The following is a 13,421-nucleotide window of genomic DNA, read 5'->3' as shown; positions in this document are numbered from 1 at the left end:
GGTGTTTTCTGGACTTCGGAAATTTAAAGTATTTGTAATGTTATCCATGATTAATTACTTTGCTGTCGGAAGTGCATTTTCAGAGTTGCTGTGAGTGGCAGAGCTTCACCCTTAGGTGAAGGAAGAGTGGCAGGAAGTTCTGAAAACAGGAATCCTGAGTCCTACCTGCATCTGCTTGCCTAAAAGATGCAGACTCAGTGTGAAAAATAACAAGTAGACTCATTTATAAGTGTGTGGGGCAAGTGTTAAGTATTGATCACGCTTTTCTTTCCGTAGGGCAAATACTAGGTGTTTTTTATTCTTGTTTAATTATCTTGATAAATTTTGAGTTTGTTTTTGTTGTTATGGTTGTTTTGGATTTGAGAGTAACTTTAATTTCAATGTATATTTTTGCTGTATATTGCAAATCTATTTCATATATGTGTATACATATGTAGTCTTCATATTGGAGAACTAGATATGATTTTGTAATTCATTATAATCTTGAGGGCTTTTTAAATTAGTAAAATGGCTACTATTGCTGTTTGAAGCGTATTAAGTTTAGATGTATATCATGTTTAACTTTTTCCCCTATCTTTTTATTTTTACCTCTTTGTTTTCTACATGCTGTGCTTTAAACCCTTCTGCTCTGTTCACCTGAACACCTGGTTTTTGCCATCTTTGTGCTGGTGTTTGTTACACAGTACCACAAAACCTGCTCCACACCTGGATGGGTAAGAGTTAACATTCTTATTACCTTGGGGATGTGTTCGGGTGGCCAGTCCAAGACAGATTAGACCATGGGTGAACCTTCAAGGGGGCACTCTTGGTCTCTGGGTTATTCTCTCCTAGCCAAGCTCTTCCTAAGGATCACAGGGTGCAGTAGTCTTGAGACCACTCATGTTACTGAAGGGGTCTTCACTCACGGATGGACTTCTCAGCTGTGTTATCCTGAGTGGTCTTGTATGGGTGGTTTCTGAGTATCAAGTACAAACTGATTGTTACCAGACTCTACCATAAAATAGTTAAGAACCATTGTTTTAAAGGCAGAAAACCAAGGCCCAGTTTGAGCATTTTTTTTTTCTTTTATGAAGCAAATTTCAAGTTCTGATTCCCTCTACTTGTTTCAGACATCAGGCACTTTACTTTTATTATCAGGTCTATGGAAATGTTGTTTATAACAGGTGTCTTGATTAGTGCTCACAGCTTAATTGTTGTCAAACCAATTTTTTCTTGAATTTGTATTGTAACAGGGTGCATGTTGTCTTTGGACTAGTTATTTCTGGTTTTGAAGTAATCGAACAAATTGAAAATCTGAAAACGGATGCTGCAAGTAGACCTTATGCAGACGTGCGAGTTATTGACTGTGGGGTGCTTGCCACAAAATCAGCGAAAGAGGGTAAGAGTGTTTTGGGGGATGAGGGAGCTGGGATACAAGTGACACTTATTGAAGACTATAACTTAAAGATACAGCCTGGATTTCAGTAGAGGAAAAATTCCTGTGGGTGTATAAATAGCCCTGATGCTGCTATATGATATTGTATATCCGGTCCATCAGCAAGTGTTTGCAAATCTGACCTGTTCTTTTTACTTCCCCTGCTATCAGCCTGGTCCAAACCCTAGTATCTTTTACCTGTATTATTGCAATAGCCTCATTACTGTTCAGTTTGCCTCTGACCTTGCTCCTCTATAATCTTTTCTCAACAATGGTCTCCTTGCTTATACTCTTGGTCCCTACTGTCTGTCCTTAGCAGCAACCAGAGCCATCATCTCCAGGGGCTCCCTCTCTGTCAGCCAAAGCTGAAGTCTTTACAGTGGTCCATAAGGGGTTCTGGCTTTCTGCTGTTTCTCTAACCTCTTCCCCCTCATTCACTGTCTTCCCAGCCATGTTGACTTTTACTCAGACAAGCCAAGCACTCAGGGACTTTGTGCTGGCTCTCTTCTGTGTGGAGCACTCTTGTTTCAGATAGCTGCATGACCCCTCCCTCACTTCCTTCAGGTCGCTGCTCAAGTGTTATCTTAAATCACCTTGACTCTCCCCATTCCCTTTATCCTGCCTCTTTTTCCCTTTCTTGTTTGAGCACTTACCATTTGTCATATTATGTAGTTACTTACTTTCGTATCTGACCCAACTAGATTATAGACTTCATGAGAGCTTTGTTACCTCACAATCTCATCAGCAAATTATATTATCGACTTGAAAAAAAGTTTATTTAAATTTTGTTTTTAATTTGCTTTATGAAAGGCACACTTTACAATAACTCAGTAATTGTTTTTTACTCTGAGAGGTAGGCACGGAAATCCAGTACTAATATTTTTGTTAATATTTCTTAAAAGTTTTTGAGAAAAAAAGGAAGAAACCAACTCATTCAGAAGTCTCGGACTCCTCTTCCAATTCTTCTTCCTCTTCTGACTCATCCTCAGAGAGTGAGACTGAGCAAGAGAGAAGCAGAAGAAGGAAACATAAGAGGAGGCCCAAAGTTAAACGTTCTAAAAAGAGACGAAAGGAAGCAAGCAGTTCAGAAGAGCCAAGGAATAAACATATTATAATGAGTCCAAAAGGGTAAGTGTCAAACACCAGGGTCGTCTTACCTAAAAAATCAAACATCTTGGCATGGGGAAGGTATGTGTGATTCTGTAAACTTACCTTTGTTAACTGTTGTTGAAAAGGATAGCACTTCGTGGACTTTAAATTGAAATCTCGCAAATCTAAAGGTAGCACAGACATTTCATATCAAAGATTTATGTGTTTGCAGGTGAAAATAATTCCAAAACTCTTAAAAGAAAAAGGATCATTTGGTAATTCTCGTATCAGAATTTTAGTACTGGGGCTTTTTCAGTGGGTTGATGTTTTATATGTTGTCTTTATGGAAACTGAAAATCTTTTGAGTGAGATTTGTAAGGTCTGTGGTTTTGCTGTTAATATTAATTACATTATTATTGTTATTTAATATTACTATAAAATGCAGATGGTATACATCTTAATTGGTGATTTGGTTTGTTCTCTCTAAGTCACTCTGAGAGGAGTGATACCAATGAAAAAAGGTCAGTCGATTCAAATGCTAAAAGGGAAAAGCCTGTGGTCCGGCCAGAAGAAATTCCTCCAGTGCCAGAGAACCGATTTTTACTGAGAAGAGATATGCCTCTTGTCACCGTGGAGCCTGAACCGTAAGGATGATTAACCTACATGTTTTTGTTTCTCTGATGGATGATTCCATCAGCTTATTGTAGTTCCATACTCATTTATTAAGCATGACTCAGATACCAGATTAATGAATGACTTGTACCCTGCCTTTCAGAATTCATATTCTATTAGTGGAGAAAGGGGGTTTGGCAAGTTGATCGGGGAGACATTCTTACTGGAGGTCTGGAAAGATTTCATTACTAATCTAATTTCCTTGGCCTTTCATTAGAGGTGAGATTTTGGTTTTCAGAACAGAGGGTTAGTTGAACTCTTTGGATCCAATCGAGTGATAAAACATGTTCCAATTTATAGTGTAGAATTACTGCATGGTGACTGCGGATATAATTTAGTATCATTTGTTACTGTTGTTAACTTGCTCTGCGATAACTTGTTTATATTGTGAAAGCTAATGGGTAGCTTTAGACTTGGTCTCAAAAAATAGTAATTAGTGTATTTTGTGTTTTAGAATCAAGTTTAGAATTGTTAAGAGAAATGTGTGAACAGAAATACCATTATATGGTTGGTATAATTGATATGTCCTATGAAGAGTTATGTTGAAGCCTGAGAAGTTATGCAAATGTCCCTGTTCACAGTCAAGTCTCTACATAAAGTTATTGCTTAGTTTGTTAAATATTTTAAAGTCCTGTATTGTCTCTTTTTAAAGAGCTGTTATGGCATAATGGGATGTATCTTTGAACAATGCTTTAACGTACAGTTGTTTTCATTTTTTAAAATCCTGGCTTGTGAGCAGATTTTAGTAGGATCCTTTCTTAAAATACAAGACACCATTCATTGATCAAATCCATTTGGTTTTCAGAAGGTAGGCCAATTTCAGTGTCATCCGGTGGGGGTCGGCAAACGGTGGCCATCCATGAACTAAATTCGGCCTATTGACTGGCTTTGTATAGCCCTTGAGCTAAATGTGGTTTTATGTTTTGAATGTTTGTGGGAAAAAATCAAAAGAAGAATATTTTGTGACATGTGAAAATTATGAAATTCAGATTTCAGTGTCCGGAAATAAAGTTTTACTGGAACACAGCCACATCCATTTGTTCACTGTTTTCGTGGGCTGTTTCTGTGCTACAGCAGCAGAATCGAGTAGTCGCAAAGAGCTCGTATGTGGCGCTCTTGCTGCTTTATACTGTTACTCTGTGCACATCACAGCGATACAGTTACAACTCGAGTATTTCATGTGCTACACATAGAATCTATCCATGTGAAAAGATATTTTCAGAAACGAAGTATGTAAAAATCTTATTACAGATCATCAATACCAGATGAACAGTATTAACATTATCTATTTTGATAGGGAACACTAAACCCTAATTAAGTGAAGTGAAATGTTATCCTCCCTAAAAAAAGAATTCCATTCCTCTCATCAGTAGATCTTTACTACAAAAAATGATACTCAGTTATTATATTCTGAATTTCATTGATAAAATATTGTGAAAATTTGTTTTTTTTTTTCTCATATAAGTATCTACATAATAACCTTAATTTTCTTCTTGGCCTAAAAATCCTAAATACTTAACCTTGGACTCTTTCTTTTCTTAAGAAAAAGTTTGCCAACCCCTGCTATCTGGTACTTTTCATGTAGTTTATAACCACTGTCTTGTATTCGTGATTGGATATTACTGGTAGGTTTATTTGATCGTCATTCTTCTTTGGTTACATAACATCTTTGGAAGTTATTTTCTACAGAATTGTTTTAAATTATAATTGTGTCATACAAAAGAGCATATTGATCTGTTACATTAGGATGGTCGAGATTTGATCAGTTGTGTGGGAGCTAGAATTAACTGTGCTAAGAACACAAGGTATACAAGGATAAGAAACAGGGACTGTCAGCCAGAGTGAGCTTGCCACCTTACAGATTTACCAGCAGTTAAACTCATTATCACTTATAATTTGCTTAGCAGAAGCTGAGTTCCATACTTGCTCTAGTTTATTTGTTCTCATCCTCAGCTACACTTCAGAATAATTTGGCAAGCTTTTAAAAATACCAGTTTCTGGGCCATACAGCAAAGTAAATCAGTGTTGTGAGGGAGAAGGTGTAGGCAAGTCATTTGGTTCAGTGCTTTGTTCTTCATGAGGAAAATGGGGTTAACAATTGCTTACCAAGAGTACCTACTTCTCTCATTGTGAGAATCAGGTGATGTCATGAATAAGAAATGACTGACAAAACTAATACACTTTTTAGTTAATGTTTTCTTACAGTAGTATTATACATTTATCTGGAGCCAGATTCCTGGAACCTTAGAAAACCCTATATAATGGTTATAAGAGTCAAGTTTCATTTCTTTCTGTGACCTTAGGCAACATTTTTAACCTCTTAATCTTAAAATTCTTTATCTTTGAAATGGAGATAATAGCAGTACCTACCTCAGTCTTGTTATGAGAATTAAATGAGCTAATGCCTTTAAAATGCTTATTAACAACCAACAATGAACAATCTGAAAAGGAAATTAAGAAAGTAATCCCATAAAATAACACCTAAAGGAATAAAATACTTAGGAATGAATGTAATCAACGTGGTAAAAGACTTGTATAATGAAAGCTACAAAATACTGCTGAAAGAAATTAAAGAAGACACAAATAAATGGAAAGATATTCTGTGTTCATGGATTGGAAGACTTAATATTGTTAAGATGTCAATACCACTCAAAGCGAGCTGTGGACTCAGTGCAATCCCTATCAACTTCCAGGAACCTTTTTGCAGAAATTCATTCATTCATTCATTCCTTTTTGTCCAAATTCATATGTAATTGCAAGGGGTCCCAAAGACCCAAAACAATCTTGAGAAAGAAGAACAAAGTTGGAGGACTCTTACGTCCTGATTTCAATTTTACTACAAAGCTGGAGTCATCAAAGTAGTGTGGTATTGGCATAAGGATACACATGTAGACCACAATGGAATAGAATTGAGAGTCCAGAAATAAACCCATACATCTGTGGCCATTTGATTTTAGACAATGGTGCAAAGTCCATTCAGTGCAGGAAGAATAGTCTCTTCAGTAAATGATGCTGGGACAAGTGGATTTCCACATGCAAAAGAATGAGGTTGGACCCTGCCTCACGTTATATGCAAAAATTAACTCAAAATGGGTCAGTGACCTAAATATAAGAGCCAAAACCATAAAACTCTTAGAAGGAAAACATAAGGGTAAGTCTTCTTGACCTTCTTGACCTTGGGTTCAGCAATAGATTCTTACATTTGACACCCAAAGCACAAGCAATAACAACAACAAAAGGACAACTCAATTTAAAAATGGCCAAAGCGCTTGAATAGACATTTCTCCAAAGACGGTGTACAAATGGGCAACAAGCACGTGAAAAGTTGCTCAATGTTGTTAGTCATCAGGGAAATGCAACCAAACCCACAGTGCGATACTATGTCTCACCTCCTAGGATGGCTATAATTTAAAACAAAACCCACTAAAACTAGTGTCGGCGAGGACATGGAGAAATTGGAACCCTCATACAGTGCTGGTAGGGGACTAAAATGATGCAGCTGCTGTGGAAAGCAGTTTCGTGGTTCCTGAGAAAGTTAAACATGGATTTACCATGTAACCCAGCAGTTCTACTCTTTGGTATAATCCAAAAGAATTGAAAATAGAGATTCAAACAGATATTTGTACACCAGGGTTCATCGCAGCATTATTCACAGTCACAAAAAGGGGGAAACAGCCCAAGTGTCCACCAACAAATGAATGGATAAACAAAATGTGGGATACGCATATAGTAGACACTTATTTCGCCATAAATTAGAGGTTACCAGAGGCTAAGGGAATGAGGGGAACAGAGAGGTATTGCTTAATGGGTCGAGTTTTGGTTTGGGATAATAAAAAAGTTTTAGAAAGATAATAGTGATGGTTGTACAACATTGTGAATATGATTAATGCCACTGAATTGTACATTTTTAAATGGTTAAAATGGCCAGTGTTATGTTATGTTGTTATGTTATATTAATTTTACCCAATAAAAAAGTATATTTAAAATGCTTATGTATATATACCTGACACATAATAAGTCCTCAATAAAAACTAGTAATTACATTAATAATACCAGATACAAAACAAACTGAAGTATGGAAAGACTTCTCATACATGAAGGCCTGTAGCTGCCACAAAAACTGTACTCTTAGAATTACCCATAAGATAAAGCAGCAGATTCAGAGCATTGAAGGGGGGGCAACTTATAGTAGAGTGCGGTAGACAAATGAACTACTAAAAATATAAAATGAAATTTAAAACTATTAAAAACACACTTGAGCATTTGAGTCAACAATACCTTAGGATTCCCTTAGAATGTCACTGTTTTGACAAGAGACATCTAAAAAAGGATTTTGTTTAAAAGTAGTACCGTGCTTTAAAAGATAGGTACCAGTATCTTGTCAGGTTATTTTTTTTTTTTCTTTTTAAGTTTTGGCATTTAAAGAATTTGCTTAAAAATTAGGTTATGTGGAGTGCCTCATTCTACAAAAGTGTTGGGTCTAAATGAAGTGGGTTGTTTTTTTTTTTTTGTTATAGGAGCATAAATTCAGCATTTAAACACTTGAGAAAACTACCTAGCATTTGCCTTTTTTAATTTTCTTTCTTCTTTTCCAGGAAGATTCCTGATGTGACACCCATTGTAAGTGATCAGAAACCATCTGTATCAAAGTCTGGACGGAAGATTAAAGGAAGGGGTACAATTGTATGTGTGTTAAGACTTTTCTTTCTTCAAATTACTTATCTAAGCAGTAAAATGTTTTTACTTAAAGGCAAAAATCCTAGCTTAGGTATAGTCCATATTCTGTTCAAGGAGCTAGTTGTATTCTCTGTAGTCATGAGAAGGCACTGCTGTTAGATCAGTGTTTACTGCTGTGTTTGAATGGGTTGAAGTATGAAATGAATGTGTGAAACAGCATTTTGAGAAACCTTAGTATGTTGAATAATCTAGGCTAATAAATATAACCATTAGAACTTCAGAGAGGAAATTTTGTGTGTGGTTACTGGTGAATCTCTGCTTTTCTCATTCCTTTTAGTTTGACATAACTTCATAGCATCCATAGGTGCTTCAGTCATTATTGCCTTTGAATGGTGTCTGAGGTTGGGTCTTATACCTACCTCTGTCCTGTAGCAGACTGTCATTGAGAGATATGTTAAAAATAGTTACTCCTAACTTTGTTTTTAAAGCGCTATCACACACCTCCAAGATCAAGATCCTGTTCTGAATCAGATGATGATGACAGCAGTGAAACTCCTCCTCACTGGAAAGAAGAAATGCAGAGACTGAGAGCATACAGACCACCTAGTGGAGAAAAATGGAGTAAAGGAGATAAGTAAGCATAAGCACAGTCCTGCATCTGCTGTGTTTTAAGTATTAAGGGGGTAGAGATGTACTTCTGGACTTCTCACTACAGATGTACGTTTCAAATTAGACTGCAACCGGAGAGAGCATCCAAGAATGCTTGGTGACATGGGAGGAGGGCTGATTGCCTTTGGGTGCTTTCAGATCAGAATTCTGTTTCCCCTCACAAGACTATAACCCTACTGAGTTTCTTAAAGATTTCTTGTTCAGTTTTAGAAATAATCAGGACTTAATACAAATTATATAGCAGATTCTTTCCTAGCCAGTTCTCTTAGTCACTGATGAGTAGGTGGATAGAGAGGAAAATCTGTACCCAGTGTGTATGTTAACTTCTGACCCCAGGGACTGTTGCTTCTTCAGAAATGTACCATCTCTTGTCCTCAGTGACACCCCACAGTGGAAATCTATTTTTAGAAATGGGGCTGGCCCCAGAATAGCTAGTGAAAAATAAACCAGCGGTTCCCTGTATTCATGGTGGAATTATCTTTTTCTCTGTGGGCATCCAGCAGAATGGTTCAAAATTAGAAGAGGGAGGAAGAAGTGTGTGTCTGCTGTGTGGAAGTGGTTTAGACACTGAGAACTCTGTTTTGAGCCTGATGTTACCACTGAGATTGTAAAGCCTGCATCTGTTTTCATGTACTTTTCTCCCAATTTCTGTAGTAAGTAGTTTCACTAAAACCTTAGGGGAAAGTCTTTAATTACCTCTGTGAGGCTGAGACGAAACAATGACAGCTTAAGAAAAAAGAGGCTTCTCTTAAAGTTCAGGCAGCTATCCTGTATCTGCAGAGAATCAACAGAATTGTTTGGGAAATTGATTTGACTCTCCCTCAGAAATTACTCCTGGAGGCAGAGTGTTATGAACAGATGATAACCAGCAGTGCTCTTGTGATTAGCTGATTTGGTTTTCGATATTATTTTCCTATCAAATTTGAAATTCTTGACTTGGCTTTGGAAAAAAAAATCCTTTTGTAAGTGAACCTGTTAGTAGTTGTTAGTGTCTCTTTGAAATTAAAAGGTCGATACCACATCTATCTATCACTCTTTGGCTTATCGTTCCTCCATGCACTTGAAGTGTTGATGGAATCAGTACTTTGTTGTTAAATAGGCTTCTGTCAGTGAATTTGTATTTGACAACAAATGTGTTTTAATTTTAAAGCATAGAAAACATGCTTGTAAATAACTGCATGCATATTATATACTTTCCATAGGTTAAGTGATCCCTGTTCAAGCCGATGGGATGAAAGAAGCTTGTCCCAGAGATCCCGATCATGGTCCTATAATGGATATTATTCAGATCTTAGTACAGCAAGACACTCTGATGGTCACCATAAAAAACGCAGAAAAGAGAAAAAGGTTAAGCACAAAAAGAAAGCCAAAAAGCAGAAACATTGCAGAAGGCACAAACAGACTAAGAAAAGAAGGCTTACTGTACCATCTGATATAGAATCCTCAAAGTCTTCCACCCGACGAGTGAAATCCTCGTGTGGTAGAGAAAGGAGATCTCGTTCTTCCTCATTGTCATCTCATCACTCATCCAAGAGGGACTGGTCTAAATCTGATAAGGATGACCAGAGCTCTTCAACCCATTCCAGCAGAGACTCATACAGATCAAAATCTCACTCACAGTCCTATTCTAGAGGAAGCTCAAGATCAAGGACTCCATCAAAATCCTCATCACATTCTCGAAGTAGATCAAAGTCCAGATCTAGTTCCAAGTCAGGGCGCCAAAGAACAGCATCAAAATCACCAAGAAGAACAGCCTCTCAGTTAAGTGAAAATAAACCTGTTAAATCAGAACCTTTAAGAGCAACAGTGACGCAAAATGAAAGTGTTGTAGTACAACCGGTGGTTGCCGAAAATATTCCTGTAATACCACTGAGTGACAGTCCCCCTCCTTCAAGGTGGAAGCCTGGACAGAAGCCCTGGAAGCCTTCTTATGAGCGAATCCAGGAAATGAAAGCTAAAACAACCCACTTGCTGCCCATCCAGAGCACTTACAGTTTAGCAAATATTAAAGAGACTGGGAGTTCATCATCCTACCATAAAAGAGAAAAAAATTCAGAGAGTGATCGGAGCGCTTATTCAAAGTACAGTGATAGAAGTTCAGAAAGTTCACCAAGGTCAAGAAGCAGATCTTCCAGGAGTAGATCTTATTCCAGATCATACACAAGGTCGCGAAGCCTAGCTAGTTCACATTCAAGGTCTAGGTCTCCCTCATCTAGATCTCATTCACGAAATAAATACAGTGATCGCTCACGGTGTAGTAGATCATCTTCATATTCTTCTGTTAGCAGTGATAATGGAAGACGGGCCAAGAGAAAATTTAGACCGAATGGGAAAAAAAATAACACTTCAAATAAAAGGCACAGCAGCAGCTCTGAGAAGACACTTCGTAATAAATATGTCAAAGTCAGAGACAGGTCTTCGTACCAGAGAAAGTATAGTGAAAGCAGGTCATCTTTAGATTATTCTTCAGACAGTGAAGAGTCAAGTGTTCAGGTTACACAGTCAGCCCAGGAAAAAGAGAAACAAGTCCAAATGGAAATGAATAATAAACAAGAGAAAAACAGAGATGAAGAAAAATCTAAGCCTGAACGGGAATGTCCTAGTTCAAAAAAAAGAACTCTAAAAGAAAATCTTGCTGATCACTTTAGAAATGGCAGTAAGACCAAAAGGAAGAATTATGCTGGGAGTAAATGGGACTCGGAGTCAAATTCTGAACGAGATATAACTAAAAACAGTAAAAATAATGCCCGGCCATCTTCTGATAAGGAGGAGGGTGAGGCCACTTCAGATTCTGAGTCTGAGTTGGGTGAAATTCACATCAAAGCCAAACCCACAACGAAGTCTTCAGCAAATACTTCACTGCCCGATAGTAATGGTGCTTGGAAATCAAGCAGACAGCGGTCGTCAACCTCTGATTCCGAGGGGTTCTGTTCCAATTCAGAGAGCACTAGAGGAAAGCCACACAAGCACAAACACGGCTCAAAGGAGACTCTTAAAAGGGAACACACCAAGAAAGCGAAGGAGAAATTGAAAGGGAAAAAAGACAAAAAGCACAAGGCTCCAAAACGAAAACAAGCTTTTCACTGGCAGCCTCCACTAGAATTTGGTGAAGAGGAGGAGGAGGAGATTAATGAAAAGCAAGTTACTCAGGAGGCAAAAGAGAAAAAACAGGTTTCTGAAAACAGTGAAGCCATAAAAGAAAATATTCTCCAAACCGAGAAGTCCTGTGAAGACGGCAGCCTTTCAGGTAAACATAATACGGTAACAGTTCCACCAGACATTGATCAGCCTACTAAGGAGGGTAGTAAACTCAGCAACTCTCCCACAGCTTTAAACGCTGAGGAAAATGTCGTCCATTCTCCCCTGAACATTGAGTGTGTTGAAGAAAGCGTCCCAAGCGGAGTAGAGGATGTACTTCAGACAGACGACAACATGGAGATCTGCACTCCTGATAGAAGTTCCCCAGCAAAGGTCGAAGAGACTTCCCCTCCAGGAAATTCAAGGCTTGACACCCCGGATAGAAGCATTGTTCTAAAGCAGGACATGCCAACAGAGCATCCTGAAGCAGAGGTGGGGAAACAGGAAAGCAGCACGTCGGAAAGCAAAACTGTGGGCAAAGTGGGAAAACAGGACGGCAGCTCTGCCAGCTCTGCTTTCTTGGCAGAAAGCACTGTGAAGAGGGAGGTGGCTGAGAAAAGCCAGACCAGCCTCATGGATAATAAATGGAAGCCCCTGCAAGGTGTGGGGAACCTGGCAGCACCAACTGCTACCACATCCAGTGCTGCAGAAGTTAAGGCATTGACTGCTGTGCCTGAAATGAAACCACAAGGCTTGAGAATAGAAATTAAAAGCAAAAATAAAGTTCGTCCTGGGTCTCTCTTTGATGAAGTAAGAAAGACGGCACGCTTAAACCGGAGGCCAAGAAATCAGGAGAGTTCGAGTGATGAGCAGACACCTAGTCGGGATGGTGATAGCCAGTCCCGGAGTCCAAGTCGATCTCGAAGTAAATCTGAAACCAAATCAAGACACAGAACAAGGTCTGTCTCCTACAGTCACTCAAGAAGTCGATCTCGAAGTTCCACATCATCCTATCGGTGAGTAATATTCTCTTTCCCTTATTTCTCCCAAGGAGAGTCTGTAACTGCTTAGCTTGGAAGAACATCGGAGGTAGGGACAAGATCACTGTTTCCAAACATCTGGAAGGGAATGAGGAGAAGGCTTGTGCTGTGTGACTCACAGAGTGGATTGAAGACATGGGGAATGAAGATTTCAGGGGAAGAAATTTGGGCTCAGTGTAAAGAAACTGTTGCTGTCAATTAAAGCTCCCTGGCAAGAGCAGTGAGTTGCCACACTGAGTGCAAGTTCTCTGTCTTTAAAGGTGTGAGGTCGCTCTCTTGCCTGTCAGTGATGCCTTAGAAGGGAATGTTAATTTACAGAATATATAGGATTTAGAGATCAGTAATCCAACCCTCCAGTTTATACAAGTGGAAGGTGAAGGCCAGAGAGACATAGTTACCTGCCCAAGACATGCATCTTTATTCAAGGGGCAGGAAGTGGTAAAAATAATCTTTCACTTTATTTATTTTTTACTTTTGGTTCAAGTTACACCTGACTATTGTCATTAGCATAGTGCTGAGCATCTTTTTTTTTTAACTAAAAAATTTGGTGATGGTGATACAAAGTTAATCAGTATCTTCTTTTCCTTGTAAATGTTTCATGGTTTCGCCTCACCATCTCTTACTTAAACTATTATGTTGTGCTTGATTTTCATTACTTGACCTTAAAATACGGTAAGAATCGTTAATTGTTCTTTTCCCTTCCTGGTTATTTATCTTTTTCTTCCCTTTCTCACCCAGGTTTCTTCCAACTTTTATCTGCAATAACAGCCTCCCACTTACTC

General features: G+C 38.4%; 1 protein-coding gene across 6 annotated transcripts in view; it reads left to right on the top strand.

Moving 5' to 3' along the window:
• The window catches only part of NKTR (natural killer cell triggering receptor), a 47,917-nt gene that overhangs the window by 26,989 nt on the left and 7,507 nt on the right, over window positions 1-13,421 (top strand). For 5 of the 6 annotated variants that reach the window (XM_045509792.2, XM_010945904.3, XM_045509791.2 and 2 more), the window contains 7 exons: window positions 684-713; window positions 1,233-1,378; window positions 2,317-2,542; window positions 2,992-3,147; window positions 7,771-7,858; window positions 8,341-8,486; window positions 9,724-12,615. In XM_045509792.2, the coding sequence (XP_045365748.1) occupies window positions 684-713; window positions 1,233-1,378; window positions 2,317-2,542; window positions 2,992-3,147; window positions 7,771-7,858; window positions 8,341-8,486; window positions 9,724-12,615 (3,684 nt within the window). Of the gene's footprint in view, window positions 1-683; window positions 714-1,232; window positions 1,379-2,316; window positions 2,543-2,991; window positions 3,148-7,770; window positions 7,859-8,340; window positions 8,487-9,723; window positions 12,616-13,421 lie in introns of those variants that run through there. The other variant, XR_006721645.2, reaches the window with a different exon arrangement.

The sequence above is a fragment of the Camelus bactrianus genome, chromosome 17 (genome assembly GCF_048773025.1).
Source record: "Camelus bactrianus isolate YW-2024 breed Bactrian camel chromosome 17, ASM4877302v1, whole genome shotgun sequence".
Classification (NCBI taxonomy): Eukaryota; Metazoa; Chordata; class Mammalia; order Artiodactyla; family Camelidae; genus Camelus; species Camelus bactrianus.
Note: the sequence above shows the minus strand (reverse complement) of the source record. Positions and strands in the feature narration are given on the sequence as shown.